An 18,588-nucleotide genomic window follows, 5' to 3' on the forward strand; every position below is an offset into this window, starting at 1 on the left:
TTAGGCCTTGGAAGAAAAAAGAAGAGAAGAGGAAGATCAAGAATTCTTCAAGAACGTTAAGGTTTCATTGGTGGGCCAATATACATGAAAAACAAAGAAAGTTGGGTAATTCTTAAAAGTTGGCTTCTAAATGCGAAAATAGGCATTAAAAATGGCAGGACCATACGTAATGTTTTCCCAACTCAGTTCAGAGGTCCTCATAAAAAATTTTCAGAAATTTTCTTTTGGATGCTCCAAGGTGTCAGACCCTTGGGCTAATTTAATACACATGAAAAACTAAGAAAGTCGCGTAATCCCTAAAAGTTAGATCGTAAATGTGAGAAATAGGTCTTAAAATGGTGGACTATACATAATACTTCCTCAATTCATCATTGAGGTCCTCATAAAAAAAATTCAGACTAAAAACTTAGGTGCTCCAAGGCGCCAGATTCATGAGTTAATACGCACGAAAAATTGAGAAAGCAGCGTAATTCCTTAAAGTTGGCTCGTAAATGTGGAAATAAGCCTTCAAATATGGTGGAGCTATATGTAATGCTTAGTCAACTCATCATGGAGGCCATCATAAAGTTTTTTCAAAAAAAGTTTTTGGATCCTCATAAAGTATTTTCAGAAAAAAAAATTGGACACACGAAAAACTAAGAAAATAGTGTAGTTCATTAAAGTCAACTCATAAATGTGAAAATAGGCTTTAAAGAAATGGACTATAAGTAATGCTTCCCCAACTCATTACGAAAGTCATCATAAAGTTTTTCAAGCAAAAAATTTGGGTGCTCCAAGGTGTCAAATCCATGGATTAATACACATGAATAATCAAGAAAGTCGCGTAATTTCTGAAAGTTGACTTGTAAACATGAACATATGCCTTAATGAAATGGTGGGACCAGGGGTAGACCCACGTAGGTTTTAGGGGTTTCACCCGAAGCTTCTTGGCAAAAAATTATACAATATGTATTAAGTAATTCTTTTTGTATTTATGTAGATATATATTTTGAACCTTTCAATAACAAAGAAAAATTGATGGTGCAATGATAAGTCTCCTGAAATTAAGTTGTTCATCACTGGTCAGATCCCAGCGAAAGTAATTCAAGGTTCTCATTTCTAAAGGCTCGTTTATACATTTATACTTTTATTTTTCGAGCCTCCTAAACAAAAATCCTTGGTCGTCATTGGGTGGTTGATACATAATGTTTTTCTAATTCATTACAGAAGTCCTAATAAAGTTTTTACATAAAATTCTTTTTAGGTGCTCCAAAGCTACATATCCATTTACTAATACATACGAAAAATCAAGAAAGTCACGTAATTCATAAAAATTGATTCATAAATGCAAAAATAGATCTTAAAAATAGTGAGACTATACGTAATGCTTTCCAAACTAACTACGGAGGTCCTCATAAAGTTTTTTCATAACAAAATTGGGTGCTCCCAGGCACCAAATCAATGGTCACACGAAAAACCAAGAAAGTCGCATAATTCCTAAAAGTTAGCACATAAATGCAAAAATAGGCCCTAAAGAAATGGTGTAACTATACATAATGTTTTCTCCTACTCATTACGGAGGTCCTCATAAAAAAAATTCACAATTTTTTTTTGTTTCAAAGCCACATATCTGTGGGCATTACACAGAAAAAAATTATAAAAATTCATATTTTAGTTGTGTCTCAATAATGACTATGTTATTAGAATTACATTGGAAGATATTTTTACCGGAAAAACAACATTAATAAAGGGAGTTATCGAAGACCCATGGCTCGTGCAAGAAAAGTTCACGACCATTCATTTGCACTGCCCCTGCAGCTATATCCTCTGCACGCTTTCTTGCGACTTCAGCCTTTCTAGCTAATGCATCCGCGTCCTGAAAATGATACCAAATCCATCACGACTCACAACTCATGAGGACTAAAACGAAAATACTACAACAGGTTTCTCATGAGTAAAACAGATAAACCACTTGCAACAACTATAGGAACAACAACCAAAATAGATTTCAAAAGGGACATCTACAATAAAGGAAGTCAACAAACAAAAGCAAACTTTGTTACAGCTATTCTTTCAATGAAATACCTCCATAGTTAGGGCGATAACAATTAATACGACTTGAATTATAGTGAAGGTTATATTGCTATCACAAACGATATTCGGTTTTGTTGACTAAAATGAATGCCTTACCTTAACAAAGTGTTTATTAAATTATACAAGTACTTCTACCACATATACTGATCCTAACAAAACATTTGCAAATAAACTTTTGAGAAATGGCCTACAATGTTTTTAAGGAATTGATGAAATTCATTGGATGAGGAATGCAACAAAATGAAGACCATAAAACAAGAATGAGAATCTATGAGAACATCTATGTTGCTCAGACTCTTCAAACATGTCGCCAGTTTCTCCAAAAGTGGTGTATTTTTGGAGAATCCAACACGGGTGCGGGCATTAAAAGGAAAGAGTCTGCACAACAGAACACTAGTAAGACTGTGAGAGCTGATTTCCTCATTCCAACCTGAGCACAAAACTAAAATTCCCTTTCCGATCTTTCACTACTCCAAGGATTTTTCTTTATTTGGTGATTTACAGCATAGTTAAATGATTGAAAAGTTTAACAAGATGAAAGTGATTCTCTCAACAGAATAAAAAGGTGAATGTGTTCTAAAATCCTATTAATTTTTCCAGCAAATGAAAATAGGGTAAAATATATTATTACATGCATCGGCAACTGGACCCAGAACATTTCTAGTAATTCCCATTGATTTATATCAATACATTCTTGAGTCTTTGATCAAGTTTTAAGAAGAAAACTAGAACCTTTGTTAGTATTACGGGCTAATAAGTGTGAGACCATTGATGGAGCCTAGCCTTTTTGGCAAAAAAGCGATAGGGCGTAGCTTGCATAAAAGAATGAAGTGTGAAGCGAAGCGAAAAGTTCACTTCATTGAAGTGAAGCAATCTTTTTAAAACAAAAGAAAAACATCAAAATAAACCTTGTGCAGATAAGTTAAATAACTAAAAACAAAAAAGATCTCAAGTCAGACCAGCAGTCTCCAGATAGATAAGTAGTTCACTACAAAAGTGAATAACTAGTGGTAAACCTTACATCTCAACACAAACCGATTCTGCTGGGATCAAAGGAACAAGTAAAAAGGAGGAAAAGGAGACACTTAGAAATAGCTTATATGGCTAAAAAGAAATTGTGAAAATGAAAAGCAATTGGTGGAACTCTTACAGCATCAAAGGAAGAACGGATTTCAGATTGACATGAAAAATGAAACTTGAGAACCATAGAAGGAATGGAGTCTATCAATTAGAAACGAATAGAGAAATGAAATTCTAATTAAATTGGAAACTCTGGAGAAAAGAGATGAATCACACAATCTAAATGAAGAAGCTAATAGGCATAGAATGGAAGTAGTGTTATTAAAGGCTCGTATCAGATGGACTTAAGCCGTAAAAACCACTTAAAGCCAGGTTTTCTGCTTTCCTCACTTAGGTGGCGCTTTATTTTATTGTATGTGATAGAGTGCTAAGGTGTGCATCTCATCATCCAAGAAATTTGGTCTTTAGTTGCCAGTACAAACAATTAACATACTTGGTAAACTTATACATTAAATAGCTAAAAAGGTTATGAATGAATACTTAGTGATTAACAATAAGAAATTACAATTTCAGAACGAGAACTAGCCCCAGATAACATAAAACCTATGTTGCTCGGACTCTTCAAAAATACCATATGGTGCTTGTCGGGTCCTCCAACAGCAGTGCATTCTTGGAGGACTAACACGAATGCAGCAACATATTTTGGAGAGCCCGAGCAACATAGCATCAAACTAAATCTCTTTATCTAAATCAAAATTATAAAAAAAATCTGTACACTTAACTGACATGACATCTCAATCACATATGCATTTTCAAAAAGTGCATAATTTTCATTTTACAACTCCGATTCCCAAGGGAAAAAATGTCCCAGAGGAACTCAAGGACAGATACCAATAAGTCTAGTACGAGGAATACACGTAATAGCACAAATTGCTGATTTTGAAGGATATCATTCACCGGGTGGATATACATTTCACAGAGGAAACTCGATACAGTCGATTGATCAAACTAAACTATAATCGCAAACTAGTTGCAACTAACTACTTGAATAATCTATATCAATTTCCTCTATCGACCTATTTAGCATAAAACATTAAATAATGTGCCTAAAATCAGAGCTAATTCAAGTTCAACAGCAAAATTATTAACTATAGGTAGCTAGAACCTAATTTTTCAAACGGATACGACCTCGTTCTTTGTCTTAAAACTAATAAAATTGCTTCCCTGTTTTAACATCTTTAGCTTCTGATGATTCAACCCTAATTAAACTACCACAAAGATCAATTATTCATCTTATTGAAAGGAAATAAAGCAATATATAAAATAATCTCCTAATAATACATATTGCACGAAAAATCTTAATAACTCAGTTGATTGACTACATAAACTTTTCGATTCACCACCTTGTAATCCCTTATACCGTTAACATGAAGAATAGAAGAAGATACCTTTTGGCGCTTCCATGAGAGAAATTGCGTTTCTGTAATGCGATTTGAATTAGGGTTTTGAATTGATTCTGCTTCACCATCTTTTGCTTCTTCTCCCATTTTTCCCCCCAAATCCCAATATTTTCTCTTTCTCCAATTGAAGAATAAGTATTTCTTCTATTGTCGGGTCGGGCTATTTAAATTGCCACTTAAAGCTTCGAAACGATGTCGTTTAATGGGAAACCCGATAAATGGCCCAACACATACTCCTAAGTCCTAACTTTAAATAAAGCAGACATTCAAAATCGAATTGAAATCGATTATTCGAATTTTTTTTAGAAAAAGTTACTATTAGTTTTTAATGTTTTAAGTATTTTTTTTACCGATTAATTGATAAATGGTGGTAAATTAATAAATTATATTTATACTTTTTGGTATATAAAATCTTTGATTTAGGGTTGAATTTCGTATTTTTACTTTTAGTTGTTTCAAATTCTCGGTTGTTCTTGAATGTGTTAGTGTTTGTCTTTGAGCAAGATGTAATCTGCCAATTCATGTGTATGGCTCGATTAGTTTATCATCTTATTTTTAAGTGATTTTCAATAAAAAATTATTATGTCAAATCTTATCAGCTAAATCAATAACCAAACTGAGAATGATTAATAATCACGATACACTAATAATCGATAAGTTAATATCGTAATGAAGGTATAACAGTTTAGAATACTTACAAACCAATAAATCAAATCAATAAACTTTAAAATTAAACATAACTGAATAAATAACAACCGCTAATCCAAATTCAAACTTTTATGCGTTTCTATTATTAACCCCTAGGCTCTATTTAGTGTTTTATTAAGGTATTATTGATTGACCTCAACAAGGAAGTTGTAAAACAACCACTATAACTTGATCTTAGCTGATACGGAACCATTCAAATTTTGAGAATGCACATCTAAATATCTTAACTTGATCTCAATCGTCAACCAAACACTCCAACTTGTCTCAAATGTATCTCATGAACTCCCGATGGTGATCGTGCGGACATAAATTTTAAAGGTGATTAGATAATTATTTCGTTAGTTACGTTGGAGTGCTCAATTGATACAATAAAGAAGAATTGAGGTATTTAGATATGCATCCTCAAAATTAGAGTGTATAGTTATTCGTTAAAATCAAGTTAAACTGTCTATCTATATATTATGTCGTGACGATAATCTTTCAAGATTTTGTTTTACCAACTTTATAAACATTATGAAATACATAATTGGTGGTGGCTCTTTTCCATTCTTTGTTGTTAATGCTTTGTATACACAAGAACAATAAGCATTTAATAACAACAGATATAAAATTTCAACAATTGGTAGAGCTAGGATCAGCTATTTTGAGGCTCAAGCAGGCATCAACAGCATCCCCAATAGTAAGGAAAATCCATCCTTTTCCTAGTTTGTCAAAACATTTTGCTGTCTTCATTTTGTTAATCACTCTTAATCTTGGGTTAGCTATTGTTAACTGCAAAAATAAAGAAAGACATCACACAAGAGTTGGTATATATTGGTAGTAAGATTAGTATCCCGAAAAATAAGACAGATAATTTGTTATATACAAATTGCGATAGTATGTCAGTATAGATGCTATTAATGTATAAAAAGATAGTCAGGTGTATAAAACATCATGTATTGGTGCAAGATTCGAGGAAGGCCCCATGGACCACCGGAGGCAGACCCATGTGTGATGGTTCTGGGAGCACGTGCACCAATTAACTTTAGAAAGAACTTGTTATATGTATGTCTTGAAGAACTATCATATATTTTAAAAGGACCCCTCAAACATACTAGGTTCACTGTGTTATGTCATTTATTTTATATTTATACGTTAAAACATCAAACGAGAAAGTGTTGTGTGACATCGTTCAACGGTTTAATTTAGAGAAAAGAATATGAGAGACTTACTTGTATGCTTTGTGAAACCAATTCCCTGTGCAACTCTTCTATCATCACTATTCCTGATGTATCCACACTCATTACATCTACAAACCAATGAGATCAAAATCATCTTAGTAGTTAGTTGTTACAACCGTAAAGATATGACATCTAAGCCTAACTCAACCTCAAAACTAGCTTATGACGGGAGGATTGTCAAGTCAATTCTACTAGTTATAAAACTTACTTGACAAGTCTAGAACAACAAAATGAACATTTTCCTTTGTGTTCTCCTCATCATTACCATTTGTGTGTGTCACCAATTTCATAACCCTAGAAACAAAATAAGGTGAAAATTAAGTAGGCTTGAAGTTCATTGTCTTAATTTCCACTTCGATAAGAGCGCGAATTATATATATATACCTCTCTCTTATGGAAGTAGAATTTGCAAAACAAAGTGAACCAGAGTTGATTCTGATGATCAAGATGCCTGAAGTACTAGTAGCTCCTGGATATTGTGTAATGTCACAAAACGTATCCAACGTCCCAGGAAGTCTGCCTTGTACTTCTGTACTAGCTCGAATCGTGTCTAGTATTATCCTAGCAAATGAAATGCCAACCTACAATGAACCAAATAGACATTACTAAATTAGTTGAGTGACTTTGCAGGTAGAACGACAATACTTAAAGTAACGACTTTACAGTTGAAATGTCAATAGTTGAGTGACTTTTCTGTTACTAAACAAAGTTGAACAACTCTCTCAGTACCGTTAGTTGAGTGACTTTTGTATAACAAAACAACATCGAGTGACTCTATGAGAAATTGACTCAAATATAATACTACTGTCAATCAAACATTTGTGATTCGATTTTCTATGGATGATGTTTTTTAGTCTTTGTTTAGTTTCAAGTTGCAAAGAAAAAGACAGATAACTAGAGAATTGACATGAATCTTGTATTTTTTTATAAGGACAAGAGCCAAAATTCTATTACAGCATGGTGCCCACAAATGACTCAGAGTTCTATCCAGTTTTTTGGCATTTCCTCTGGACTATTTACATGTGAGTCGTCACAAGATGTTTGTTTGAGGGGACAAGTAGAACATTTGTTTAATGCAAGTTGTTTTCTTATACCGAGTAAAGTCTTGTGAATACAGAGATAGAGACTTCAAAATTACCGCGATTAGAAGGCCAATTTCGACAGAGACAAATAGTACTCCAAAGAAGGCACCAATGCAAACAAGGAAGTCCATCTTGTCTACTTTCCAGATATGATACGCTTCATTTATGTCGATCAATCCAGGAAGCGCGGATAAAATAACCGATGCAAGGATAGCTAATGGAGTGTAGTATAAAAGCTTGGTTAACAATTCTAGAGATATGAAAACTGTGATAGCCATAACTATGTTTGATACCACAGTTTCACATCCTGCACTGAAATTTACTGCTGTCCTTGAAAAGGAACCTGTAACAATTTTGAAGCAGAACTTATTACTCCCTCCGTGTCAATTCATTCGTCTTGTGATATTTAACCAACGATACGTAGAATGTACCAAAATGTCTGGTCTTAAACATGTCATGTGAAAAGTTAGAATTAAAGAGTTGTCACAAAAATGAAAAGAGATGTTCTTTTTATAACGGGCTAAAAGGAAATGTAAGACAAATAAATTAAAACGTAGGGAATATATATATATCAGAACTCATACGACTTATCATAAGGATATTCAAGATGTGTAAGGAATTGAGGATTTACCAGTTGCTGTATAGCAAGAAGTTAAAGATCCAACAATGTTCATGAAACCCATGGCTATCATTTCTTTGTTGCCATCAAGATGATAGCCTTTCATCGAAGCAAATGATCGTCCGACAGCAATTGCTTCCTGAGAAAAAATCAAGATCATTTCAACATTATGAATGAATCCTCTTAATATAGTGAGAACAAAGAGTAGAGACATACAGTTAGAGCCACTAGACCACATATTAGTCCAATTTTCGCGACTTGTCCGAGGTGTGAACCATTGAACTGTAATTGATGAGCTGAACTTGGATTCAAACCCCCTTTGAAGTGTTTTACGATTTTAACTCCGTGTTGATCAGCCTTCGTTAGATAAACCATCAAGGTGGCTACGATCACCGATAATAAAGGAGCAATAGCTGGTAGCCAGAATAGTTTCTTGTTCCTTTTACCCTGCAGTATATTTCAGGTGGCCTATTTTAGTGTATGAAACAGGAAAAAATCATCAAATTTGATCGATAACAAACGAGTACACCTTATTACTTACTATAAATCTTGTTACGAGGATGAAGATAAGGAATGAGCATCCAAGTATAAAATTCATAGGAGACAACTGAAACAAGTCCAACGGAAATCAGTAAGATGAAAACACGAAAAATCAATCGAAAATAAGTTGAGAAACTTACTGCCTCATCATGAAATGATCTGAAAACAGCTCTAAGCACAGACACCACATCAGTTTTATTAGTAAAGTGACTAATTCCTATGAGACCTTTTAATTGTTGAAGGCCAATTATAATGGCTGCACCTCCCATGAATCCCACTATAGCAGCATGTGAAAGAAAATCCACAAGAAATCCCAACCTGCACATACATCAACATTAACATACAACAACAACATATCCAGTGTAATCTCACAAGTGGGGTCTGCGGAGGGTAAAGTGTATGCAGCGAACCTTACCCCTACCTTGAAAGTAGAGAGGTTGTTTCCGTTACATCCTCGGTTGTATATCAAACAACAAATGAAGAAATCATGGCAAAATACTATAGAAAGCATAAAAAAGGAACAATAACTACAACAAAACAGTGCAATAATCGAAGTACAAGAGACAGTAGATAGAAAAAAATGTATCAAAGGACAAGAAACTACGATGACTACTAGTACGGAAAGGATAAGCAAGACAACGCTCTACTACCTATAATCAAGATTAACATACATATTCCAAAAAGAGTTATTTTCAACATGTTCAAACTTTACCTTAATAGACCAAATGCAGCCTGGAAAGTACCAGCAAAGAAAGTGACAGTAAAAACAAGGCTTGTATAAGCAATAGGATCGACTGCAGGATCTACAATCTCGGTGACCATTGCAGAAAGAAGTAGCGATACAACAGCAACAGGACCAATAGCAAGCTCTCGCGAACTCCCCATCACAGCATATATCAATGGTGGCACAACACTAGTGTCTAAAACAACAAAAGTGAAAACATATAAGCTTAGAAATAACCAAGATGAACATACAACAATTACACTTGTTTTCGAAACTTACATAAGCCATACTGAGGTTCAAGGTTTGCAAGATTAGCATATCCTATACTCTGCAACAAGTATAATTTAAAGTGTAAGCAACAAACTCTAATGCTAACCTCTGTGTGATCAGTGTAAGCAACAAACTCTAAAGCTTAAGCTGCTAGAAATATGGTCCCACAATTCAACGTGGTACCAGAGTAGGTAAAGGTTCTATGTTCATAACCATCACCTATTATATATGCCTGCACATGAGAGGGCGTAAATAAAAGTCTGTTTTCTCGAACTGTTTAAGATTTTAGATGAACTGGTCACACAAAATTCAAGTACGAACACCTTATCGATATTTGCTATACCTGAGGAATGCAGAGACTAGCAAGAGTTAAGCCAGCCAACAAATCATTCTTGAACATATTAGCTTTATAATTCCTTCCCCAACAAAGAATTGGAAATAACCCTTGCAAAAATGAAAAGATCCCAGCTTTGCATTGCTTTGAGTTTGAAGGAAAAAAAATATTTTTTTGTGGCAAAATAGTTTCACTAACTGAGTTAATGAGTTCATTGCAAAAACTCAGTGGCTCCGGAGAATTCAGCAGCCACTGAGTTCTCTCATTCCTTCCATCAGCATCGAGCTGCAAGTGCTGCAGCTCGATGCTGATGCTCTCATTTGGCTGTGGGCACATTTTAATTTTAATTTATTTTTTTTTGTTCAATGTTGAACTAAATGCTCTCATATATGAAGAGTATGAACAATGTGTTCCATATTTATACATGTTCAAAACAGTCACTACTGGGAAAGGCTTTTGCCTTTTGTCATGTTAGTAATATATAATAATAGCAATTAAATAATACTCCCATTGTTGAGCTAATTTTCTTTTTAATCCGTTTAAAAAAGAATATTTTTTTTTTAGCAAAACCTTAATTTCAACTTTCCACGTGAACTACAACAAAAACAACTTTTAGCGGCATTAGATATAGACATTAATAAAGAGTGTTAAAGTATTTACCGGCATTATTTAAATGCCATTAGAAACGATGTCGCTAAAATCTTTAGGGACATATACAAAGAGCGTCAATTGCCGCTAAAAATACATATTTAGCAGCAACTAATTCTGAATTAATTGTCGCCAATGATCATTTTTGTTGTAGTGGTGGCATGTTCAAGGTACATGTGACAACTTTATTTAGAACCATGAGATCAAAAAATCTCTTTCTTTTTGTAAACTTCATTTCAAGTCAAACTATGTCATTCTTTTTAAAACAGCGGGAGAAATATTTTAGTATAATTATTGTCAAAATTAGTAACCTTATGGTATACAAAGAAATCAAATGTACATTAAATTATATAGCAATTATTCTATTTTTAATATTCATCACTAATAATTGGGGATCTTTAATTTTTATCATTCCTTCTCATGACAATAATTAGAATTAAAAAATAATGTCAAAGCATCCAAAGAAAAAGGATTAATCTTTATCCATAAATCCACTAAAGCAATTCCAATAAGACAACTAAGAATGACTTAAGTCTTTAGCGAAATTTATATGGAAGGTTGGATATAAATAGTTATATATATTATTTTTTGTTAAATATAATATAATAACAATTATATTATTATCGTTGAATTCTTTATTTGTTGAATTAGCAGCATAAATATTTACTTTTGCCCTCGGTTGATAATTAGAATAATCTTATAATCACTTATTTCAAAATTTGAGTTGGAAAAGCTATTTTTATTTTTTATCTCACGAAAAATCCTAGACCATCCTGGCTATTTGGTCATATACCTAGCAATAAATTAAACTTCTATATATGTTTCTTTCATTATGATATATCTGAACAAGTATTTGGATTAAAAACATAAAAAGTTTTCTTTATGATGAGATCGATATTGATAATAGTAACGATATTAATAATAGTGACAATCTTAATATTATCGATCATAACCTTGATACAAAATTAAATTGTTCTTTTTTTTTTTTTTGAATAATAAGAATATATATACTATAATTAGAGAATTTTTACAAGACCTTGAGACCTATTGGTCTCTATATTGTTTTGAATCCTATTGGATTCCACGTATTTTTCATAATTAGCTATTACGGCTAGATCACCAAAACATGTTAACTTATTACAAGTTGTCCATAAAACTAGTCTAGTAGATATAACTCCGTGCTGATCATTCTTTACTATTTCCATAGTATTTTTAAAATTAAATTGTTAACAAAGATAAGTACACTACTATTTTTTTTTCCCTCCCAACTTCTTTTCACCACTTATCTTTCTGTGTTACATAATTGGACTCAATGTGCATTAATTTGACTTACATTCAATTATTTAAAAAAATAATTAGTTAACGTTAATTAATATTTAATACTAATGGCGGTCATCTTAATTTTATTCACGTGTTAAAATAATAAAAATTAGAACAACTACTATAAGTTGACAATTCATTATAAATTTCAAAATTAAACGGTCAGTACAAACCTCAGCAAAGTACTAACTAACCACACGTCGATACTATGTCCAATTACCTATTATTTCAATCATAATTATTATATTTATGTTAATCTCTATCCACATTTTTATATTTTTCATTTGAATTATTTTATTTTTTTTGAGTAGTTGAGCATTATAATTAACCCTATTTATTAATGATATCCTAAGCAATTCATGACCCCCGTGACTCCTTTACTACTATTTTCTACTAAGTAGAATATTACGAGAAAATAATCTCTTATAATCATTTGTAAGTTGAATAGAAGAAAATGATTATTTGATTTCGTGGCATTTTACAAATTCTTTTATTTAATATTTTCGTGACAAATAAGGAGAATAATTTGAATTTTAATTACTTAATAAAGTTGTTTAGACATCTCTTTCCTAAGTTATTGTTGGTGTTTAGCAAAGAAATTAGAAAAATAACAAAAAGAATATTGTAATACTAATAAAGGAAACTATTTTATTAATAATACATAATTTTCGACACATTCTCTCACCTTGATTTTTTTATTTAATAGACAACGGGGTCATGGAAACAAATAATGCCAATTTTTTTTTTTTTTTTATAAAATAGTGCCATAAAATAAATCAATGGTTGGTCAAAGGGATTAGAAATGGAAAGGGTTATATTTGTTCCTTTTATAATTAAAAAAAATTATATTTATCATCTGTTATATTGTTTAAATAAATATTGCTATAAAAAAAATATAAAATTTATCAATAATTTCTAACTAAGCCGTCACAAAATTTTTTAGCTAAATAATGTTTCTTATAATCCTTCGTCAATCTTCATTTACTCATTTATATATAGAGTAAAGGACAGAAATCACATATTATCCGTCACTAATTAAAATCTTATTTCCAGCTTTGGAAAACCAGTGTCCCTTATCACATATAGCAAAAAATAAATTATTAAGGACCATTAATCAAATAAATAAAAATAAATAATAATTATCTTATTAAATTTAATTATTAATTTGTCACATTTTACAAATTAATAACTTAATATATCAATAAAGTAAATTAATAATACATAAAATTGGATCGAATCGATCGATAAACTTAGGGGACATCACGAAAGATGGTTGGTCGATCTGATACACCGGCAATTTGTCTAATTTTTGTCTCTGAATATATTTAGACTTTAGTCACCTAAAAATGTTACATCCAGGCTGATTATATTATTTTAAGATAACATTATTTAGTATCTTGTTGCATATATAAATATAAAATATTTTTGATGAATTTAGTTGTTAATTTATCTACTTTTATTTTTTTAAAAAATAAAAATAACCATGTTAAACTTTCACATACTTCGAAAGAAGAATAAATTCAATTTTTAAATTGTTTTGCAAATTAATTTTAACTATTTTTGTTAAATGATGGATTTAGTTAAATTGATTCTGATTAACAAATGTACATTTGATCCTATATTTCTGGTGACTTTTCACTAATATATTATTATTAACTTTTTTATAACTTAATAATGCTTGAATATGTGTTAGATTAAAGTATAAGTTGTACCATTACTCATTATGGCAATATAATTTCAAAAATAATTTAAATATAACATATTTTGTGTGATGGTATAAAAAAATGCACATTATAATTGATGTGAGGTTGCATGTGCTGAATCATATATCATATTTGAAATACCAAAAAAAGCCATAATGTTGGATATTTATTTATTTCAGTTTTCTATTTATTTAGACAGTGAATACGTTATGTTATTTTATTTTATTTAATTTTAGTCGTGAATCAATATTTATTAGAGTTGCTTATTCTAGCATAACTTAGGGCCCGTTTGGATGGGCTTAATAAAAGAAGCTTTAAAAAAGTACTTTTAAAAGTGCTGAAACTTATTTTTAAAATAAGCAGTTATGTGTTTGGATAAAAGTGCTGAAGTTGTTATGTCAAACGTGAAAAGGGAAAAATGGAAGAAAGAAATGTTAGGGTTATATGGGTAATTTGGAGATTGTATAAAAATATTAAGCACAAAAAGATAAAAATGTGGTCAACTTAAAACAGCTTATAAGCTAATAAAAAAAAAACACTCCTACCCCAGCTTTTAACTTTTGGCTTAAAATAAGTTTTTTTAAACTTAAAATAAGCTGTTTTGAATATTGCCAAACAGCTAAATAAGTCAAAAACCAGCTTTTAAGTCAGTTTGACCAGTTTTTAAGCTGAGCCAAACAGGCTCTTAGTACTTCTATATTATGATTATTTTCACTTTAAAATTTAAAAATTAACAATATTTATTTTATGTGATTTATTTTTTGTTAAGTATTACGAAAATGTCATTATTTGTTTCACTTTTTGTAATATTTTCTTAAGAAATCATCTTAGATAATTATATTTTACTAATCCATATTCTCTTGCTGTAATGACTGTTACCAGATAAGAACTAAGCAATACCTATGTTGCCCATTACACCAACTCTCTCCTCTACCCAAGAAAATATCAGAAAAAAAACTTGACCAAACTCTAGTTAATTATCCGACTCAAACTGAGGATTTATACAAGCAACCAATCTAGCTCCTTTATAAATAGGGAATAGACCTACAGATGGTAAATACAGTAACAATAAACCTAGAAGAGGCTAAGAACAAAGATAACTCTATCAGGTCCCTTGCTTTTCTTTCGGAGAATGTTCCTTCAAAAATGGCCTTTTTGAACTTGTGAATTTTTCAAAATTCAAAAATTGGTTTCTTGTCAAGTGAAGACACTGACATAAGATGGACGCAAATCCTTAGAGCTATACGATTGGATGAGAGTCTGTTGTCCGAAAGATGTGCACCAACCAACAGAGTTGCAGCTTTAGCCAGTTGTCTTTTTCACTGTACAAACACTCTCAGTCTCTCCTGGGATATGGTCCCTCACTAGAACTCATAGTTTGTTAAATCATTCAAATTCCAGAGACAGTACAAAATAACACTTAAATCATCCATTAAAGAGAAACTTGACTAAAGTATAGATAATTCGACTAACTTACTCTAGTTAATCTGACTCAAACTGGGGATTTAGACAAGCAACCGATCTAGTTCCTTTATAACTCGGGAATAGATCTAGAGATGGTAAACATAGAAACAATAAACCTATAAGAGGCTAAGAACAAAGTCCCTTGCTTTTCTTCCGGAGAATGATTCTTCAAAGGTTGGCCTTTTAACTCAAAAACTGACTTGTATTGTTAAGTGAAGAGATTGATATAAGATGGACGCAAATCCTTAGAGCAATACGATTGGGTGAGAGCAGTGGCGGAGCCAGGATTTTCACCAAGGGTGTCGAAGTGCTAAAGTGAATATGTTCTTCTTAAAAATTGAAAAAAATTGTTACTAGTGAAATTCGAACACACAAACACTTTAAATTTGTGTATCTTTCTTTACTCTTTCAAGACGTCTGAAACCACTAGGCTACGTCATATTGTTATGTCAAAGATGTCCATAATATGTTATTTAATCACTTAATTTATCATTTCACTTGTATATACGATATAATATTCTGATGAAGGATCTCCAATTGGACACCTTAACACAAGTGTGACTACGCCACTGAATGAGAGTCTATTGCCCAAAAGATGTGCACCAACCACAGCAAGGTGTGTTGCAGAGTTGCAGCTTTAGTCTGTTTCTTTTTTATTATACGAACACTCTCAATCTCTCTTAGGATATGGTTCCTCACTAGAACTCGTAGTTTGTTAATCGTTAAATCATTAAAATTTTAGAGACAATTCAAAATAACAGATGTTCCCTAAATGTATTTAATTACAAGTTTTTACTACCAAGACCTCTTACATTATGTATAAAATAACGTCATCAATAGTGTTTTTATTTTAAAATTAATGCGTATTATATTCAGGACATTGTAGCTATAGACTATATTGTATTTTATTAAATTGGATAAGCTATCATATATAACTCTCAAGTCAAATATTAGCCTCATTCTTTTTTCTTTTTTTAATTTAAAGATGTACTTTTGGAATACACACCACAAGATGAACTTGGCTTGGTGATTAACAATTATTGCCATATATACCATAGTTTTTTTTAAAAAAAAAAATATGTGGCGTTATTTTTACCTATACCTTTCGTATTCATATTTTATTGGTAATGTTCTTATATGGATAATTAAATTGGAAAATAACAAATTTCAATGACTTTGTTATTTACTCGCGTCACATTTTTTTTTATAATCCTTATTATTTATAACGACGTTTATTTACTATATAGAATAATTATGTTTTTTTTATGGAAGGGATCTTTTATGTTATTTTTTAGCTTATATTTTTTTATTCATAATATCACTTTGCAGGTAGAAGAATACCAAAACAAATAATATTATTATTTTATAAGTCCGTACAAGTATAATATTTACTGTTTCACCTTTTAATATTTTAAAATTTCAATAAATTTATGTCATAAATAAAATTACAAATTTATAATACTTTTTTATATAATTTTTTCATATAAACAATTTAATTATGAAATATTGAATTTAATTTAATTTTAAAAACTTAACATTTGAAAAATAAAATATGATAATTAATTTGGGAGGAAAAAAATAATATTCAGATTTAGAATATCTATAATTTGTTGACTTCATTTTTAACTTCTAAGTCAAGCGGATAATTAATATTCCAACCTCAGACACATGTCAAATTCTAAGCCATATTATTATTTATTCTTGAACAAATATGGGACAAGTAGCGGCATTTCACTTTCACTATTAATTTTTTTTGAAAAAAAAAATATTTATGAATTTTGTTTATAATTTATTGATAGTTCATAAATGTTTTTGATAATATATAACTAAATAAGATTATATGAGAATGATTTTGTTGTCTGATTATACCATTTATCTAACAATAAAATTAATTAAAGTTATGTATCTATCGAACTTAAATGTCCAAAAAAAAAGTGATATTTTCAAAATATTCGAAACAAAAATCGATATTTTAAGATAAAAAAGGAGCAATATAGCTAGTATAAGATTTGTCAACGTATCATTGTTAAATTATAAGGGCCGGCCATTGTTTATCAAAAATCTGTGAATTATTGGAACTAATACAAGTATTAAATTTTGAGATGTCCTAAATTTTATACTTTTAGGCCGACAATTTGGTTTTCCATTTGTTTAATTATTTTAAATATTATTTGACTAATAACAATTTTTTTGAAGTTATAAAAAAGCCACGAGTAATAATGTATCCTAAAGTCCAAAATTATTTTCATTCTTTGATTTCTTTTTCTCTTTTCAAATGTATTATTCCTAATGATTCACAAATTATTTTTCCTTCTTTTGAACAATCATTGGAAAATAAATAAATATAATAATGTGCCATTATTTCAAGTTATACTTCCGCGTACGTTGGAGATGTCTTTAGATACATGATTAAGGTGGAATAACAACTATTAATTAAGGTTTCAATAATTATTTTTATTATATTTGGGATATATATATATATAATCCTAGTCATTGCACATCTATTAATGGTATATTATTGTTGAGAAAAGGCTTAAATACGTTATCGAACTTTTAGAAAATGCTCATTTATGTCAGCCGTTAAAAGTTTGGCTCATTTATATCATTGTTATTAAAGAAAAGGCTCATTCATGTCATTTTTTTTAACTCCGATTTTGTAAAAGCATTTTTTACATACCAAACAAGGTTTAACACTTTTTTATTGGTGTTTTTTAAACTCCGATTTTGCAAAATTATTTTTTTGATTGTTACTCAGATATAGAGTTTTGGAAAAAGGACCTAAATGAGCCGTAAAATTTAAAATAATTATATGCTCATACCACAATTCAAAGTAATTCAAAAAAAATATTCATATTCCAAAACAAAATTACAGCTTATATCTCTTGTTTATTAAGTCTGATAATTTTTGTTAACTGATATTAAATTAGTGTGTGTGTATATATGTACACACACATTAAGTTTCTTGTTCAAAATCTACTCATTAATCAATGATACTATAAGAGTGTATGAACAAGAAGCCTTAATAGTGTACAGTATAAATATACAGATTTAGTATCAACTAAGCGAATTTATCAGTTTTAATCAGAGGATAATTCAGAATTTGAAGGTTATGTGTACCATACATTATGTTCATCAAATCGATCAAATATTAACTTATTTTTGGCCTTGTAAATAGCAACTTGCGACGAATTTATTTTGTTATTCATCTTTTCAGTTTATGAGATAAATAAATTCAATAAAAAAATTATGATTTTGCACAAAGAATATTTTTTTCCATACTATTAGTATTTACATAAAATAAAAAAATATATATAATCCATTTAAATTGCACTCAGAGAGTTTTTTCTTATTAAAAAAAAACTCAACAATGACATATTTATTTATATTTATAAATATTTCACGT

The 18,588-nt window shown here is 30.5% G+C and overlaps 2 protein-coding genes across 2 annotated transcripts; both read right to left on the minus strand.

Moving 5' to 3' along the window:
* Positions 1 to 1,523: 1,523 nt before the first annotated feature.
* Positions 1,524 to 4,702, minus strand: LOC101251864 (uncharacterized). The gene is made up of 2 exons (XM_004252495.5): positions 4,542 to 4,702; positions 1,524 to 1,855 (listed from the first exon to the last, which is right to left on the minus strand). Exons 1-2 carry the CDS (start codon positions 4,638 to 4,640, stop codon positions 1,721 to 1,723), a joined length of 234 nt encoding a protein of 77 aa, XP_004252543.2. The 5' UTR covers positions 4,641 to 4,702; the 3' UTR covers positions 1,524 to 1,720.
* Positions 4,703 to 5,739: 1,037 nt separating this feature from the next.
* Positions 5,740 to 10,499, minus strand: LOC101251560 (low affinity sulfate transporter 3-like). The gene is made up of 12 exons (XM_004252494.5): positions 10,060 to 10,499; positions 9,726 to 9,774; positions 9,435 to 9,642; positions 8,863 to 9,040; positions 8,724 to 8,789; positions 8,399 to 8,629; positions 8,195 to 8,321; positions 7,620 to 7,906; positions 6,866 to 7,062; positions 6,690 to 6,775; positions 6,473 to 6,549; positions 5,740 to 6,032 (listed from the first exon to the last, which is right to left on the minus strand). Exons 1-12 carry the CDS (start codon positions 10,384 to 10,386, stop codon positions 5,874 to 5,876), a joined length of 1,992 nt encoding a protein of 663 aa, XP_004252542.3. The 5' UTR covers positions 10,387 to 10,499; the 3' UTR covers positions 5,740 to 5,873.
* Positions 10,500 to 18,588: the final 8,089 nt, after the last annotated feature.

The sequence above is a fragment of the Solanum lycopersicum genome, chromosome 12 (genome assembly GCF_036512215.1).
Source record: "Solanum lycopersicum chromosome 12, SLM_r2.1".
Taxonomy (NCBI): Eukaryota; Viridiplantae; Streptophyta; class Magnoliopsida; order Solanales; family Solanaceae; genus Solanum; species Solanum lycopersicum.

Coding starts and splice junctions, on each gene's coding strand:
- LOC101251864 (XM_004252495.5), bottom strand. CDS start 4,640: ATGGGAGAAGAAGCAAAAGATGGTGAAGCAGAATCAATTCAAAACCCT. Junction 1,856..4,541: donor TCTCATGGAAGCGCCAAAAG/GTATCTTCTTCT, acceptor TATCATTTTCAG/GACGCGGATGCATTAGCTAG.
- LOC101251560 (XM_004252494.5), bottom strand. CDS start 10,386: ATGTGCCCACAGCCAAATGAGAGCATCAGCATCGAGCTGCAGCACTTG. Junction 9,775..10,059: donor CTAGTCTCTGCATTCCTCAG/GTATAGCAAATA, acceptor TACTTGTTGCAG/AGTATAGGATATGCTAATCT. Junction 8,790..8,862: donor GATCATTTCATGATGAGGCA/GTAAGTTTCTCA, acceptor GACTTGTTTCAG/TTGTCTCCTATGAATTTTAT.